Source organism: Danaus plexippus, chromosome 20, assembly GCF_018135715.1.
Source record: "Danaus plexippus chromosome 20, MEX_DaPlex, whole genome shotgun sequence".
Classification (NCBI taxonomy): domain Eukaryota; kingdom Metazoa; phylum Arthropoda; class Insecta; order Lepidoptera; family Nymphalidae; genus Danaus; species Danaus plexippus.
Window position 1 is genome coordinate 6,431,630 of NC_083550.1, and position 17,930 is coordinate 6,449,559.

Below are 17,930 nucleotides of genomic sequence, written 5' to 3' on the forward strand. Positions count from 1 at the left end.
CAAATTTGAATTTAGCTAAAGCTTGTCAGTTGATAAGTGTTGCCATAACTAAAAAAATACGGTTATTTTTAATTTTAGTTTTATTGATTCTCTAAGAATTGATTTTTATCTAAACGATGAAATGTTAAAAAGAATTCATAAAAAAAGATATATTTAAAAACATTTTAATAAAGTTTTTAGATTTTTACAAAATATGTAGTATATAAAAAAGGTTTTTTTATTATTATTAATATATTGTAATTAATTTTGACTGTAATCAACCTTAACCTTTTACTTGGTTTATTAATGATACGCTTGACATTAATCTAAAAAAACACACACTTTACTGATGATATTTTAAATAACACATCCACATTTATGTAGATTATGAATATCATATTAACAATGTAAAACCTATTTCAAACTAGGATAACTAACTAAATTTAATTTATTCATACATATTAAGAAAAACCATTTTTAAACATTAAGAGCCAATTTAGAGAAGTCCATGAATATTTAAAAAAATATAAGGCTTGTCTGCAAATGCAAATATTGTCTTAAATTATATGCTGATATTAATTTACTGTTACTAGGAAATAAACACCAAGTTGGTTTTCGTATTTTAATAAATTAAATGAAATAAGTGAAAATATTATATTATATAAGATGATATAGTATAGTTTCTGTAAAATTTATTATTTCCAACATCCTTATTTTGAATATCGATTAACCAATGGAATTTATTTAATACTGTTAATAATTTATATTAGATTCTTTCACTTCTGAGTAGAAATAAAGTTAAGTTTTGAAAGCAATAAATTGATTTTAAGATTAAAAAAATATATTATTATAATTACATATGACATTATATTATATTAAAAATATGGAGCATTGCCATCTACCGGCAATTTAAAAACTTAAAGTTCCACCTATCTCATATTAAGTGTATTTGTTGTCCGTGTCACCAAGGGATATGAAACGACCACATTATAAGTCCTTGTGAACAACCCCATCTGTAATCGGGGGTCAGTCAATTTGTTTTAAGTTGTACATTATTGATGACAGATGGCGGTATATAGGCTTAGTTACTTAAGTTCCCCATTTCTTTGTTTCAAGCAAAACTTTTTCTGCCGTGTTTCTTGTGTTAATACGTTATTACGACTTCATTGTTTATGGATTTCTTGATATCCGGTAATCTGATATATAACTCGGTTTGTTACTTGGATGCGAGACACAATTGATAAATTACCACTGCATACAAACTTCGATGTTATAGGTACTTATTTGCGAAAATGGATTTTGAGTAAGCGAAAATCCTCTTAAATTTATTGCCGTTTAGGTTGTAAGCTCGATGCTGTTTTATTGTATATCTTACTTATATTTATCAATGAAAGCTTAAATTAAGGAAATAAGGAATTAAAAATATGTCCCGTTAGTAATTAAGATACACATAGATATGAAATTAAATGAGATAAATAAAAAAAACTTATACATAGTCAGTTACTTAATTCCTCAACATTCTTCAGTTACTTAATTCCTCAACATTATAATTCTAAGATTTGTTCTAAAGTAGTTTAAATTTTGGTCTACATATAGCAAACGTATTTTTTATTCGCAAGACTTAAACACAAATATCGGAATGACAGTATTCTCTCGTAGAAACATTTGAGCGCAGGATAAAGTTATAGTCCGCGGTGAAACTTTATTAAGTGATTATATTTTTAATCTTTGTATTGAATTAATGGAAATGCAAAGTAGTGTTTTGTCAATGGACTATTAAATAGTTCATTTAAGTTTATGACAGGTGTGATTAGATCAAAATCAAAACGATGAATGTTGTATACAATCTAAACTGTAAAGAAATTACTTTAAATTAAAGAAATAAATAGTTTTTTCAATGCTGATTTTTGTTTGAAAAAAGTAGGAACGCATTAGTGAGAATAAAGAGTAACAAGCTTTGACAATTTAAATATTGGTACTTATTATAAATTACATTTTAATATTACATACACATATTTATTTTTTCTATATAATTAACTAGGAGAAGTCATTCGTCCGATCCCAGCACGTGTTTCTGTATCCAGGGCAGGAAGTGCTGCACTGAGCTGTAGACGCCTGGGAAACTCGCTTCACCACATCTAGTATGACCATACGACACCACGCCGGTCTGATAGAAATATATTTTACCCGTTGTCCGGTTCGTCTGAAAAAATTACAGAATTCGCATCATGTTCTGACATATATGCGACATCAATATTTCTGTGAAGCAAGGTCAAGAGAGAATTCAATAGAACTTTTCTTGGATTATATATTAGTCATATTATTTTCCAATGTTTTATTGCTTTAGGAAGGATTAAGTTCTGCATTTTTCGTTGATCGCAACAAAGAACCGAACTATTGCTTATGGTTATAGCAGAATGACTAACATTCGGTTGCATGAGCGGTCCGCCACTGTCACCATTGCAGGAGTCTTTGCCTGTGACGCCAGCACACATGACCCTTTCGTCGATGACCCGCAATTCGTAAACCCTCCTGCATTTGGAGTTTTCCAGGACAGGCAGCTGCGCAACTTGCATGTGAGATTTAGCAGCACCACCTGACCAATTACAATAGGTTACGAATATGTACCAATCAGTCCAGTGTTTATTCAAGATGAATTCTACCAAAATTCTTTTGGTTCAAAGAAAGTTCACCTTCAATTGTCGATCTTTTTTATTTGCCTTTCGTTTGATGAGAGAGTTTGAGGTTGAATTGAAAGATCTACTTTTCCATCCGAAAGCTATTATTCAGCTTTTTCTTCTTAAATTTTTGCTATTTGTAGGGCGTTAACAGGAGCTAAAAGGAGTCCCCACAACTTTACTAGGTACCTGATTGTGTTCAAGTCTTTTGCCCTATAATACAATAAAAATATTGCCTGTAAATGGATCTCTGGTTTCTGAACATAGTCTTGCCACTTATACATGAAAAAAATTAATGTTTCATTTCCTAAGATATCTTTAACACAGCCTAAAAAAAATATGGTCGTGTTTTAATGCTGCTGAGAATCGAAATTTAGTACTTATAGTTTCGGGCTTTAAAGCATTTGTAATGGCTTCTTAAAATAAGTTTCTGAAATAGAGTGTTGTATATAAATTATTATAATATATTGTTTTATTACGGTTGTCAACATTTCCCCAACCGGCGATGAAAGGATTGTAGCCAACAAAAGATTTTGAACGTAGGTCTTCACGAGTTGGCAGACAGATCGGCCGCATCAGACCTGGAATATGATTAAATTTAAACTTGGATATAAATTAAGTTTTCTATATGTGAAAGTAAATCAGAACCGAAAGGATATAAAAATAATTTGGCTTAAAGGAATACAAGAGCTTAATTTCAACCAATAATGCTAATTTGTGAACTAATTTCATCGCTTCCAAAGTTATGTTATGTTCCATTGTAACTACTACGCTATTAAATTATACAGAGATGTCATGTTGAGAGGTTTTGACGGAAAAATTGGCAACAATTGGGAGATTTCCAAGCTGAAGACAAGGATTGCAAGAAGTCAAATAAAATGAATTTATTTGTATTTCTGAAGGTGGTAGAGCCTAGCTGTTGTCAAGTCACTGCAGCTCGAACATGGGCTGGCTCGATCGGGGAAGTTCCACCCTCTCACAGAAGATCGGCGTGAAGTAGTCTTTAATGGCTGCGTTTCGTCCGATGAGTGAGAGAGCCGGTTGCCCTTTCCCTTTTCCCACCCTTTCCTACGCCTTCCCTTTTCCCTCCCTTTGCCACTTTCTCCTCCCCCTCTTCCCTAATCGAGGGTGGCAACACTTTCGCAAATGTATTTTGCGGATTTCCATGGGCGCCGGTATTACCTCCATCAGGTAGACCGTCTGCTTGGTTGCCACTTTAGCATATAAAAAAAATTCAATCACAAGTATTATCGACTTCCTATCCTATCTGGGAATAAAAATTTCAATCGAAATAACATTAACATTAACTCACGAGTGAACTCCACATCCTTTCCCAATATCAAAAGGCCGATGTCATTAGTGAAGGAAGCGTAGTCGAAGTTTTCATGTTTGATTTTTCTTTTAATGGATAAGTCTACGGGAGAAGCGCCATCGTCGTCTCTTTCGAAGTCCAGTTCTCCAAGTCGGACCACGTTCCTGTTAACAGTGAGTATATGTACAAATTTATTGCATTCGTGTACAATGTATTTATGTACAAGTCACTTACAACTCATTCTTTATACAGTGAGCAGCGGTCAGGACGTGGCGGTGAGAGATCAGAGTTCCCCCACATATCCAACGTGCTGCGTCCCAGTTTTCTTGTTTGGTACCAAGAAGTGCCATCCAGGGGAAGTCACCTTGTAGTAAATATTCCATAAAAAACATCATTACTTTTTGCCTATTGGGTACGATTTGATTTTTTTTGGGATAGTACAAAAATATAATCAAATTAAGAAACAATAAATAAAGAGGAAGATAGAATGTAACTGCGAGTCCTTTTTTATTCCTTCTGATCTTATATATAATAAATTAAACCCACGTTTAGCTTCTTATATGGGTAAGTCTATTCCAATCAACGAAATAATTATTCTGAAAACAAACAATCAACATTTTTACAATAAAACAAAAATCCTACTTTTTATTTCTATGTCGGAATGTAGAAAAAATGTTTATTGTGAGTGTATCTCAGATAAAAGAACAAAAATACTCACCGAGTTTAGCGTTCACACCTCCCACAACTCTGTTAAAGTGTGCTAAACTGAATCCACAATCTGGTGGTTCAGGGAAGGCAGTTATGTAGTCTGACTCTGATAGTGACCTGAAGGAAGGTTCGCCAGTCGGCGATGAAGTGGAGGTACCTGAAGTAGGACAGCAGACCTTCAAAAATTAATTGTAATGTAGTTTCTTTAGTAGCTTATTCTCATTGTTCGGTTTCATCTAGAACCTTAAATATATAAACATAATAGCCTCATAAAATAAGCATTAGTTTTAAGTACTTTGAACTTTATTTGTAATAACTGATAAGGACGTATTGATTTATTTTTTGAAATCAACTAAAAAGAAAAATAAGAATGCTCTGGTATCTATATAGCATTACCAACATCTGTGTCAGATACCTTTTGGCCGTTTCCGTCTGAACCGCATTGAGCATCTCTAAGTTGAATAGCCAAGGGAATGCTTTTGGCTTGTCTCGTCAGATGGAGGTACGGCTCGCAGGCTGCTAACGACTCACACTTGCCAACACCACCTTCAATTGTGGTGCACGTTTCGTCTGTAAGTATTAAACTGATGCAAAAATGTCAAATATATAATTGTATGGGTGTTATGTTGTTGGTCATGCTTTGAGAATGAAGATTACTTGGACGTACAAAGCTCTTAAATTTAAAAGTTGTATTTTTACATGAAATATCGTCTCCAGATAAGCATGCTAGAGGGCAAAAAACGAAATGAGAACATTTAATCAGGTCTTTGCGTATATATTTCAATATTACAAAGCTCAAAATTATATATATTACTCTCTTACCAAGTTGAGTGATCCCTTGATCCTTATTAGAGTCATCGGAGGTATTTAAGGTCAATAATAATTTGCTTGTTTCTGGAGGTGGCTCATTTTGATTTGGGCAGCAGACCTGCCATCAAAATATTTTAAATAATTCTTTGGAGTTGTTTACAATGGAACAAAATCCTAAATTAAAAACAATCGTTGATTGGAAATCACTACGTCTTATTACAATGTCATATTATGGTTACTTAATTTAAAACCTTTTTTATTATCTGTATTCATAATATATTAGCTGTATTCATAATATAAGCATTTACAAAATTTGCTTAAAATTATAAATATGTACCAACGTAGTGTAAGCCAAGTCAAACTGATTAACACGAGGACCTGTAATACCGATTTGTAGAGGGGTGAGACAAGGAGACCCTCTGTAACCCAAGCTGTTTGTGATGGTACTACAACACATTTTTGACAATCTCGACTGGCAGTCAGAAGGGATTCGTGTTAATCAAGGTCGACTAACGCACCTCAGATTCGCGGACGATATTGTCTTATTCGCTGAATCAAGTAAACGACAAAAAAAAATGATGAGCACCTTAAATGAAGAAAGTGAAAAAGTGGGCCTGAAAACGAACGAGAATAAAACCAAAATAATGACAAACAGCCACATAACCGTTATAAACCTACACGGGAAGCCGCTAGAATACGAGAACAATTAACTAGGTAAACAACAGTCATTCGAGGACCAAAGTGAAGATCTAGAGGTAGACCGGCGTATAAACATGAGCTGGAAAGAATTTTGGTATTTGAAAGAAATCTTAAAAGGGAAATATCCTGTCCACCTAAAGAAAACAGTCTTGGATACCTGTGTCTTACCCACTCTATCGTATGGTTGCCAAACGTGGACATACAACACTAAAATAAACACTAAAGTTGTAGTGTGCCAAAAAGCTATGGAGAGAAGCATACTGAAACTGAGAAGGATACAAAAAGTCAAAAGCAAAAAAAGTAAGACGAAAATTGCAAATTATAACCTTACAATATGCCCCAAAACAGAAGTGGCAGTGGGCAGGACATATAGCAAGATACAAGGACAGAAGATGGACTCTTGAGACAATTTTATGGAAGGAACCAAGAGGAACAAGGAAAAGAAGGCGCCCTCGAAAGAGGTGGATAGAAGATATAGAAGGAGTAGCGGGAAGTGAATGGATGGAGAAGACTATAGATAGAGAGGTCTGGAAGACGCTGGAGGAGGCCTTTACCCGTGAAGGGGTTCCGATCAATGGCACTGAAGAAAGTAACGATAGCGAACAGAAGAAACGAAAAGCAAATTTATATATACATAGACTTATATTTAAAATTACTAATTGCACGTCGCTATATTTGTAATATATACTCAAAAGAGCGTTTAAAAACAATTGTAGATTGGAAATAAAGGGGGCTTTGTTATTATTATTATAACCAAAATTGTCATGGTAGCTGTTTTTCTATCAAATTTTCTTACCTGTCCTTTCTTTCAAGATTTTGATAATCTCATACTACCTACGTCATATCAACTTATTTTGTCCTAATTCTGGTACTCACCATGATGTTGATACCATGTGACCCACATTGAGCATCTCTAAGTTGGAAAGAAATAGTGAGGTTTTTGGCTACTCCCAGCAGATTGAAGTACGGAGCGCATAAGATAGTTGGCGTACATGTTCCGATGCCACCTTCTAATGTGGTGCAAGTTTCCTCTGAAAGGTAAATACAACGCTACATAACGAGCTGTATCTCGTAAGCAATGTACATTAAACTATAAACAATGCAGGTAAATTAGTAAGTTATTTCATACATTTGATTGCCACATGAGTTCTTGCTGCGCCACGCTATGAATCACTAACTAGCTACGTTTATTAGCACGCGTGCTTATCTCTTACCCGTTTATGGCATCGCTTTCAGCAATCTCAAAACTTTTCAAAGGTCCTTTCGTTTATGAAAATGTATAAAAAAAAAACTATACCATTCAAGATGAACATTCAAAAGGAGTATTTTGTTGATGATCTGTCTTAATGCTTTTTTTAAGACAATAGCCACATTTTAACCGAATCCGAATTTTTTTTTACGAGTCATATGATCCTTCGCAACTGAATTAAGAAATTTAGAACTGATATATTAGTATTTAATTATGAAGACCGTAAGGGCTGTCTAGGAACTTTCAAGAGTGTGTCGGCTAAAAAAACGACTGTATAGTGTGTGTGGGATAGTGGAATCCCCTTATGTTTCTAAGATTATAAGCAAGATACATAAGCATTTTTTATTGACGGAGACGAGCATTATAAGCCGTGTCTTTAGTTGCAGTTTGTTTGCCAACACAAAAAAAAAACAATCTATGTTAAGGAATCTATTTCTGGAACTGAGATCTCGCTTTTTGACCAAAATGTGCATAGAAACCACACCTGTTCTAAAGAAAATAGACCTTCAATTATTATTAGGTTTATGTATAATTTGAAGAAGGTACTGCTGTGTATTTAGTGGGACTAGAAGGTGGAGTTTTGCTACGAGCTCTTTCCACAAAGTGATGCGATTACCAGTGACAAATGTTGCAATCACTTTAAAAAAACTAGAATCTATAATTCCATAAAAACGTCCAAAGTTGGTGAATAAACTAGCTTTCGTATTTCATCACGATAAACAAGATCGAGTTGCATTGATTGTGAGGCAACAATTATTACAATTTGACTGGGGCATTCTACCTCCCCCCTGATATGGCCAAAACCTTGCAACATCCTATGTTTGGTTGTCCTTCGCTTTAGAAAAGTCTACAAGTGGTACAGCTTTTAAGTGTCATAAGCGACAAAAATGGCACCCTGATTAAAATTTTAAATGTATTATAATCAGGCTTCCTGAGAGATGGAAGAATATTAGAGACTAGCACTGTTTATATATAACAAAAAAAAATCTACTTTAAACAACAAATATCATACAATGATTCCGGATAAGAAATGATTCCTATCAAAACGATGAACTTTTCATGAATGTGTTATACGTGAAGCGTGTGCTTGTTCTGTCTACAGATCATCTCGGTGTCTTTACTTACATCTGCAGGTTATCGTATATACAGTACTCGTCAATGTCTGTGAAATGTATACCATCTAAAAAGTATATTCTATCACAAACAAATTTCAAAGTTAGACATTAAGAATAATAATTTTTAATATAGGTACTTCTTAACCAAAATTTAAACTTTATACACATTCCAATACCCACCTATAAGGAAATATTTCGGAGATATTATAAACATTCATATAAAAATGTTAGATATATATTTTTTATATCTTAATTAGACTATAGACATCAAGTTCAACGAGTTATTTACAACCTGTTTATCAAGTTCATAAATCTTAGCATTTTGAAATTTTAATCTTTTTATATTTTAATATATTACAATCTAAAATATCCAGTACTTATAATTTACTATTTTATTCTAAGTCTATTTACTACGCTCTATATGAACTTAATCCTGATATATAAACTTACGGTATTGACAAAACACAGCTTGCGGACACAAACAGACACACAGCACTGTCAACAGAGCACTACTCATTACGCGAGGAGGTGACATGGCGTGTACGAGCAAGCACCGCCAGCGACTGGGGCTGGCTCTTGACTAGCTTTGAATATATGAGATGCAATAGATACGTCTCTTGAATACATTTCCGACACACATTTAATATTTGCATTCAACTTACAAAAGTATTACATTAAAATAAATCAATTTTGCTATAAACAATAGGATATATTATGAGCTAAATATTTATATACATTTACATATATAATTTTTTTTTATCATATCCGTTTTTTTTTCTTTTACACAACCTTATTAGCATGCATATCATTTTCCTTACGTCTGTAGTAATTTACGTTTTCATTCTCACGTTAACGTATTAATAAATACTATCAATACAAACCACTACCAGACGAGCGATGGTGTGAGCGATTACTTCGCAATCAAACTTTACTGCTTACATCACGACTATTGTATTTGTAATTTTATATAATTATGTATTCAGACATTTTAATAACTGTAGTAAGTACATCTTATATTTTAATTTCAACAGAATTTTACAATTTTTGTGCTTTATTTTGTGCATTCAGAGGTTCTATTAGTAGTTTTGTATTTAACCAGTTTAATTTCAAAAAGGTACGACATTATACAGGATTATATTTCATAGACTTTACGGTTAGTGTTAACAGACTCTCAATTAACTGTTCTAAATTAGATTTTAACAGAGAATCGTAAATTAATCGCACATTTACGTTGATACAACAGTGTGGAAAGACTCATTATTCAATCAACTCGATACATAAATCTTTAGCTAGTCAAAGAAACTCATAGTAAGGATACAGGTGGAAGGTACTAAGGTACCTTTAATATTAAATATATATAGTACATATAAGAACTGAATTCAGAGATTATTATTATTCAAGCAAGACATTCTAAGAAAGAATCGAATCGAGTAACAAAATTAAAACTAAAAAACGTATCTCATAATAAAGCCTTTCATATCTTCTTAATATATATACAATGTTTATATCATATTAAGTATTAGATCTTGTCGTCAGATAGTTTGGTCATTTCAAGACTTCAAATCAATCACATTGAATTATTTAATTTTGCTGATCAATCTAAACAAACATATGTAATCATTAGTCCGCAGTAAAAGTTTCAAATTAAAAATACATCGTGAGATCCAAGACCTTCTCGTCTGTCCGTGATCACGGTTGCTGCAAAGTAACCGAAACGTCGGAAGTATGTAGTTTTTTTAAATAATAAAATACGCGAAGTAATCCGAAAATATTAGTTTTATTTAAAAAAACATTTATGTCGTTTCAGTTTCCGGTGAAGGCGTGTTTTTTAGAAAGGTTTTTTACTTTTAATTTCTTTTTAACTTTACAATTAACGCTATATTACGAACGAGCTCACAAAAATAACTTAATATTGTATACAAAAAGGATTGGAAGTTAAGTTACCTGCAATGCAAGTTAAATAGGAGCCTGAAAAAAAAAATTCTGTCTGATATTGAAATAAGTTTGTAATTAAGTCATTGACTAGTTGGTGCATGTCCGAGAGGTATTATAATTACATTAACATATTACTTTATCTTACGTATAATAACTAGTGTCAATATTTTATTTATAATCTATGATAAACAATTTGTATATTTTCAGTATAAGTCTTATGTTATATCAGTGGCGTGTACACCATAGACAATAAGCACTGCATACCCTACCCAGATAACTAAACCTATATTGGTTATTCTTGTTAACAGACTTTTAATGTCATTTGACTCACGTCACGGGACTTATTCTATAACACGACAGGAGCCTTCAATTAAAGTAACGCGAGACGACTGGTTCCGTGGCCGTATCTTTTCTTACTTTGATACATATAGTTTCACATATGGGATACAAATCACAGAGAACTATTATCCTCCTCTGTGTAGAGCACAGTATTTTATCTCGCACAATGAGATCACAGGTTTTATTTACAATGCACATGTAGTAAAATATCCAAAATACTATTTTCTGAGTAGAATGAGTAATGAGTTATTATTTGATAAATTTAATTTGTATTTATTTTATATGTTACTAGCTCCGTCCGCGTGAACATCAGAGGTACTATCGGCCGACACGGCCGCTGCAGCGGTTTGGACAGACACAGAGTTAATTTGCATTTATAAGTATTGGAAAGGATACAATTCTAAGATCTTAATTGAAATTATTGATTTAAAGATTTCAATGACAAACTTGATCACAATGAAATATTAAAGATTACCTAATATTAGACATATTACGTTGATAAAATTCTTTGGAAAATAATTCGTTACTAGGTACCAACTCGACTCGTCTTATACTCGTCATAACTTCAAAATGAAAAGTCCAATTGCGATAAAGCAAAAAGTATTTTATTTCTACATAAATGCCTTTGATAAAAGAATTCTTCATTTCGATAAGGATCAATATTAGGATATAAATTTAACGTAGTTTCTTTCTTCAGACGATTTTATAATTTTGTTGAACACTAAAATGCGTATTGAGACTAAACTATGATAGTTAGACATATACTCTCGCGGACTTTTTCTAGACCTTAATGAGACCTGCAAAGCCTTAATTCATTATTTTGTTTTATTATCAATAGTTTTTGGGGCGAACGCTAGATAGATTTTCGATATTACACCTCGGGTTACAAAGTAGCAATTTTTTAGCTAATCTCTAATTTTTGGGAAATAATACTGTACCTGTCCCTCGCCGTTCAGAGGTCATGACCCTATGAGCTTTTTAATCTCATTTGTAAACTCTAAATGTTGACCGACATCCCAGCTTCTATATTCCATTGATCCTGCAAAAGCTAAATATAAAATACAGTAATCATATTGGCCTTAATAAATATTTAAATCGAAAATTCATAAAACAAATAACAATTATGAAAAATCAAGACAAACTTACCTTGATGCTGTTCGTCATATTCAACAAGTTTTAAATCTAAAATCGCTTAAAAATTAAATGATTCTAAAAATTTACAGCTAAAGACACGTCCTCATCATCGTCGCAAGAGTCTTTGCAGTCCGTATACATAATGACTTTTTTGGGAAGATAGTTGCAGACTGCAGTGGTTTCCCCGTCCTGCCCTGGCTTCTGCACCAGCACTTTTTGGAGCTATTTAGAACCCAAGGCTGCAGCAAGCCTCTTCCGATCAGTTTCCCGGCTGGGCTTGTGGTTATCCCGCCACTGTTCTGTAGACACAGGTAGGTGCTGCTAAAGACACAGTATTATAAAAATTATACTCTGTAAAGCTATCATTTTTGTTAATATGTAGCAAACACCAGCCAAATGTTAATGCCATTTTGACAGTTTGCAGATTTCGATGCTAGGTGGCAGTACTTAGTAATGAATTGAAATGAACAGAAAATCTTACAATATTGCGAGATCGTCAGCGAAGGCTAAAATGGATTCTGTGTATTTATTATTAAACTTGAACCGATATCCCATTTTTTTCTCGTTACTTATTAGTTTATATACTAAAATATTAATTACTCTACACCCGTTCCAGTAAATTTTAACAGGTGCCATTAGCCATATTGGTTGTCAATATTTATATATTCCTTGGTTTTTGCACTATGTATTTTGCAAAAAAGAACAGTCCTACAAGCGTGACATCATGATCGTTAAAATTACTTACTAAATTGTCCATGAGCGATCCACCGCTGTCCCCGGAGCAGGAGTCTTTAAAAACTCTGCCAACACACATATCTCTCTCATCGATGACCCGCGACTCAAAAGTTGTCTCGCAAACCGAGTTGTTCACAACAGGCAGCGTCACATACTGTAGCTGAGTTGAAGAAAAACTACCTGACCAATTACAATAGTTGACAAGGTTAGGGAACAAGGGTAGCGGTGTCGATCAGTACGTTTTATATTTTGGTTTAATCCACCAACTGCGATAATAAAGAAGCTATGAAACTTTTCTGTCAAAAGCTGATGTGAGTCTATCGTTTGATGAGTGGGTGTGCAAACTAAGAGGGGTTACGATTCATCTCTGAATCTTCATTTTACTTGACTTTGCATAGAAGTGATTATAAAAAAAAGCTAATCACGGTTCTCAATGTTGGTGTAGGAAAGATGTTAGTATAGGAAAGATGTTGGTGTAGGAAAGATGTTAGTATAGGAAAGATGTTGGTGTAGGAAAGATGTTGGTGTAGGAAAGATGTTGGTGTAGGAAAGATGTTAGTATAGGAAAGATGTTGGTGTAGGAAAGATGTTGGTGTAGGAAAGATGTTAGTATAGGAAAGATGTTGGTGTAGGAAAGATGTTAGTATAGGAAAGATGTTGGTGTAGGAAAGATGTTGGTGTAGGAAAGATGTTGGTGTAGGAAAGATGTTAGTATAGGAAAGATGTTGGTGTAGGAAAGATGTTGGTGTAGGAAAGATGTTAGTATAGGAAAGATGTTGGTGTAGGAAAGATGTTAGTATAGGAAAGATGTTGGTGTAGGAAAGATGTTAGTATAGGAAAGATGTTGGTGTAGGAAAGATGTTAGTATAGGAAAGATGTTGGTGTAGGAAAGATGTTGGTGTAGGAAAGATGTTAGTATAGGAAAGATGTTGGTGTAGGAAAGATGTTGGTGTAGGAAAGATGTTAGTATAGGAAAGATGTTGGTGTAGGAAAGATGTTAGTATAGGAAAGATGTTGGTGTAGGAAAGATGTTAGTATAGGAAAGATGTTGGTGTAGGAAAGATGTTGGTGTAGGAAAGATGTTAGTATAGGAAAGATGTTGGTGTAGGAAAGATGTTGGTGTAGGAAAGATGTTAGTATAGGAAAGATGTTGGTGTAGGAAAGATGTTAGTATAGGAAAGATGTTGGTGTAGGAAAGATGTTAGTATAGGAAAGATGTTGGTGTAGGAAAGATGTTAGTATAGGAAAGATGTTGGTGTAGGAAAGATGTTGGTGTAGGAAAGATGTTAGTATAGGAAAGATGTTGGTGTAGGAAAGATGTTAGTATAGGAAAGATGTTGGTGTAGGAAAGATGTTAGTATAGGAAAGATGTTGGTGTAGGAAAGATGTTGGTGTAGGAAAGATGTTAGTATAGGAAAGATGTTGGTGTAGGAAAGATGTTGGTGTAGGAAAGATGTTAGTATAGGAAAGATGTTGGTGTAGGAAAGATGTTAGTATAGGAAAGATGTTGGTGTAGGAAAGATGTTGGTGTAGGAAAGATGTTAGTATAGGAAAGATGTTGGTGTAGGAAAGATGTTAGTATAGGAAAGATGTTGGTGTAGGAAAGATGTTGGTGTAGGAAAGATGTTAGTATAGGAAAGATGTTGGTGTAGGAAAGATGTTAGTATAGGAAAGATGTTGGTGTAGGAAAGATGTTGGTGTAGGAAAGATGTTAGTATAGGAAAGATGTTGGTGTAGGAAAGATGTTGGTGTAGGAAAGATGTTAGTATAGGAAAGATGTTGGTGTAGGAAAGATGTTAGTATAGGAAAGATGTTGGTGTAGGAAAGATGTTAGTATAGGAAAGATGTTGGTGTAGGAAAGATGTTAGTATAGGAAAGATGTTGGTGTAGGAAAGATGTTGGTGTAGGAAAGATGTTAGTATAGGAAAGATGTTGGTGTAGGAAAGATGTTAGTATAGGAAAGATGTTGGTGTAGGAAAGATGTTAGTATAGGAAAGATGTTGGTGTAGGAAAGATGTTAGTATAGGAAAGATGTTGGTGTAGGAAAGATGTTAGTATAGGAAAGATGTTGGTGTAGGAAAGATGTTGGTGTAGGAAAGATGTTAGTATAGGAAAGATGTTGGTGTAGGAAAGATGTTAGTATAGGAAAGATGTTGGTGTAGGAAAGATGTTGGTGTAGGAAAGATGTTAGTATAGGAAAGATGTTGGTGTAGGAAAGATGTTGGTGTAGGAAAGATGTTAGTATAGGAAAGATGTTGGTGTAGGAAAGATGTTAGTATAGGAAAGATGTTGGTGTAGGAAAGATGTTAGTATAGGAAAGATGTTGGTGTAGGAAAGATGTTAGTATAGGAAAGATGTTGGTGTAGGAAAGATGTTGGTGTAGGAAAGATGTTAGTATAGGAAAGATGTTGGTGTAGGAAAGATGTTAGTATAGGAAAGATGTTGGTGTAGGAAAGATGTTAGTATAGGAAAGATGTTGGTGTAGGAAAGATGTTAGTATAGGAAAGATGTTGGTGTAGGAAAGATGTTGGTGTAGGAAAGATGTTAGTATAGGAAAGATGTTGGTGTAGGAAAGATGTTAGTATAGGAAAGATGTTGGTGTAGGAAAGATGTTAGTATAGGAAAGATGTTGGTGTAGGAAAGATGTTAGTATAGGAAAGATGTTGGTGTAGGAAAGATGTTGGTGTAGGAAAGATGTTAGTATAGGAAAGATGTTGGTGTAGGAAAGATGTTGGTGTAGGAAAGATGTTAGTATAGGAAAGATGTTGGTGTAGGAAAGATGTTAGTATAGGAAAGATGTTGGTGTAGGAAAGATGTTAGTATAGGAAAGATGTTGGTGTAGGAAAGATGTTGGTGTAGGAAAGATGTTAGTATAGGAAAGATGTTGGTGTAGGAAAGATGTTGGTGTAGGAAAGATGTTAGTATAGGAAAGATGTTGGTGTAGGAAAGATGTTAGTATAGGAAAGATGTTGGTGTAGGAAAGATGTTAGTATAGGAAAGATGTTGGTGTAGGAAAGATGTTAGTATAGGAAAGATGTTGGTGTAGGAAAGATGTTGGTGTAGGAAAGATGTTAGTATAGGAAAGATGTTGGTGTAGGAAAGATGTTAGTATAGGAAAGATGTTGGTGTAGGAAAGATGTTAGTATAGGAAAGATGTTGGTGTAGGAAAGATGTTGGTGTAGGAAAGATGTTAGTATAGGAAAGATGTTGGTGTAGGAAAGATGTTGGTGTAGGAAAGATGTTAGTATAGGAAAGATGTTGGTGTAGGAAAGATGTTAGTATAGGAAAGATGTTGGTGTAGGAAAGATGTTGGTGTAGGAAAGATGTTAGTATAGGAAAGATGTTGGTGTAGGAAAGATGTTAGTATAGGAAAGATGTTGGTGTAGGAAAGATGTTGGTGTAGGAAAGATGTTAGTATAGGAAAGATGTTGGTGTAGGAAAGATGTTAGTATAGGAAAGATGTTGGTGTAGGAAAGATGTTGGTGTAGGAAAGATGTTAGTATAGGAAAGATGTTGGTGTAGGAAAGATGTTGGTGTAGGAAAGATGTTAGTATAGGAAAGATGTTGGTGTAGGAAAGATGTTAGTATAGGAAAGATGTTGGTGTAGGAAAGATGTTAGTATAGGAAAGATGTTGGTGTAGGAAAGATGTTAGTATAGGAAAGATGTTGGTGTAGGAAAGATGTTGGTGTAGGAAAGATGTTAGTATAGGAAAGATGTTGGTGTAGGAAAGATGTTAGTATAGGAAAGATGTTGGTGTAGGAAAGATGTTAGTATAGGAAAGATGTTGGTGTAGGAAAGATGTTAGTATAGGAAAGATGTTGGTGTAGGAAAGATGTTAGTATAGGAAAGATGTTGGTGTAGGAAAGATGTTGGTGTAGGAAAGATGTTAGTATAGGAAAGATGTTGGTGTAGGAAAGATGTTAGTATAGGAAAGATGTTGGTGTAGGAAAGATGTTGGTGTAGGAAAGATGTTAGTATAGGAAAGATGTTGGTGTAGGAAAGATGTTGGTGTAGGAAAGATGTTAGTATAGGAAAGATGTTGGTGTAGGAAAGATGTTAGTATAGGAAAGATGTTGGTGTAGGAAAGATGTTAGTATAGGAAAGATGTTGGTGTAGGAAAGATGTTAGTATAGGAAAGATGTTGGTGTAGGAAAGATGTTGGTGTAGGAAAGATGTTAGTATAGGAAAGATGTTGGTGTAGGAAAGATGTTAGTATAGGAAAGATGTTGGTGTAGGAAAGATGTTAGTATAGGAAAGATGTTGGTGTAGGAAAGATGTTAGTATAGGAAAGATGTTGGTGTAGGAAAGATGTTGGTGTAGGAAAGATGTTAGTATAGGAAAGATGTTGGTGTAGGAAAGATGTTAGTATAGGAAAGATGTTGGTGTAGGAAAGATGTTAGTATAGGAAAGATGTTGGTGTAGGAAAGATGTTAGTATAGGAAAGATGTTGGTGTAGGAAAGCATACAATGCGTATTTACATTTGTATCATATAATGGATACCAAATTAAATCAGGACATTAAAACGCCTTGTTTGTCAGGTTTGGAAATCATGTATACATATATGGACTAGTTATTATATATATTTATTCATAACAAAAATTAAAAAGTGTTCTTGGAAAGTTGCATGCGCTATAACAAGAATAATTATAATTAAATATTTTATATTAAAAGTCAAACATAATATCCGATTGTAAATGTATTGCAAGTCTCTTTACTGCGCTCTATATGAACTTAATCCTGATATATAAACTTACGGTATTGACAAAACACAGCTTGTGGACACAAACAGACACACAGCACTGTCAACAGAGCACTACTCATTACGCGAGGAGGTAACATGGCGTGTACGAGCAAGCACTGCCAGCGACTGATTTAAATAATTTAAAAAGTAATTCACAGATACTGATGTAGGCTTGAAAACGAAGTAATTTATATATCAGTAATTTATATTTATAGCTTTCCAATTAACGCTTTAGGAATGCCAATTGTTAAAAGTTGTAAAATGTATATAGTATGTTATCCTTAAGGTATAGACATATGCCGCCGCGGGCTTTTCTGTAGACCTGTATAAGATACACAATTCCACCATACATTGTTTTGTTATATCTCAAAGAGTTCTGGCAGCGTTTTCGTTAGAAGCTGAAATCTTCAACAAATATCGTTAATGTAGACACAAATCAATACAAAACCTTAACAAATTATATACTAAAACCTTTCTCGAGAATCACGCTATCA

General features: G+C 34.0%; 1 protein-coding gene across 4 annotated transcripts; it reads right to left on the minus strand.

Annotated features, from left to right (window-relative positions):
- Positions 1-1,931: 1,931 nt before the first annotated feature.
- LOC116773989 (venom protease-like) lies at positions 1,932-17,584 on the minus strand. 4 transcript variants are annotated; one of them, XM_061523956.1, is made up of 11 exons: positions 17,450-17,579; positions 8,561-8,615; positions 7,063-7,217; positions 5,500-5,605; positions 5,093-5,247; positions 4,688-4,853; positions 4,204-4,333; positions 3,970-4,133; positions 3,137-3,238; positions 2,406-2,575; positions 1,932-2,182 (listed from the first exon to the last, which is right to left on the minus strand). In XM_061523956.1, the coding sequence occupies exons 3-11, from the start codon at positions 7,063-7,065 to the stop codon at positions 2,027-2,029; spliced, it is 1,152 nt and encodes a 383-aa protein (XP_061379940.1). In that variant the 5' UTR covers positions 7,066-7,217; positions 8,561-8,615; positions 17,450-17,579; the 3' UTR covers positions 1,932-2,026. The 4 variants fall into 4 exon arrangements, with proteins under 4 accessions (XP_061379940.1, XP_061379937.1, XP_061379939.1 ...); XM_061523953.1 differs by lacking the exon at positions 8,561-8,615 and having other exon boundaries at positions 17,450-17,584; XM_061523955.1 differs by lacking the exons at positions 8,561-8,615; positions 17,450-17,579 and adding an exon at positions 11,763-12,184.
- Between the last annotated feature and the right edge of the window lie 346 nt (positions 17,585-17,930).

Coding starts and splice junctions, on each gene's coding strand:
- LOC116773989 (XM_061523953.1), bottom strand. CDS start 17,534: ATGTTACCTCCTCGCGTAATGAGTAGTGCTCTGTTGACAGTGCTGTGT. Junction 2,576..3,136: donor TTGGGGAAATGTTGACAACC/GTAATAAAACAA, acceptor GTAATTGGTCAG/GTGGTGCTGCTAAATCTCAC. Junction 2,183..2,405: donor GACCGCTCATGCAACCGAAT/GTTAGTCATTCT, acceptor TAATTTTTTCAG/ACGAACCGGACAACGGGTAA.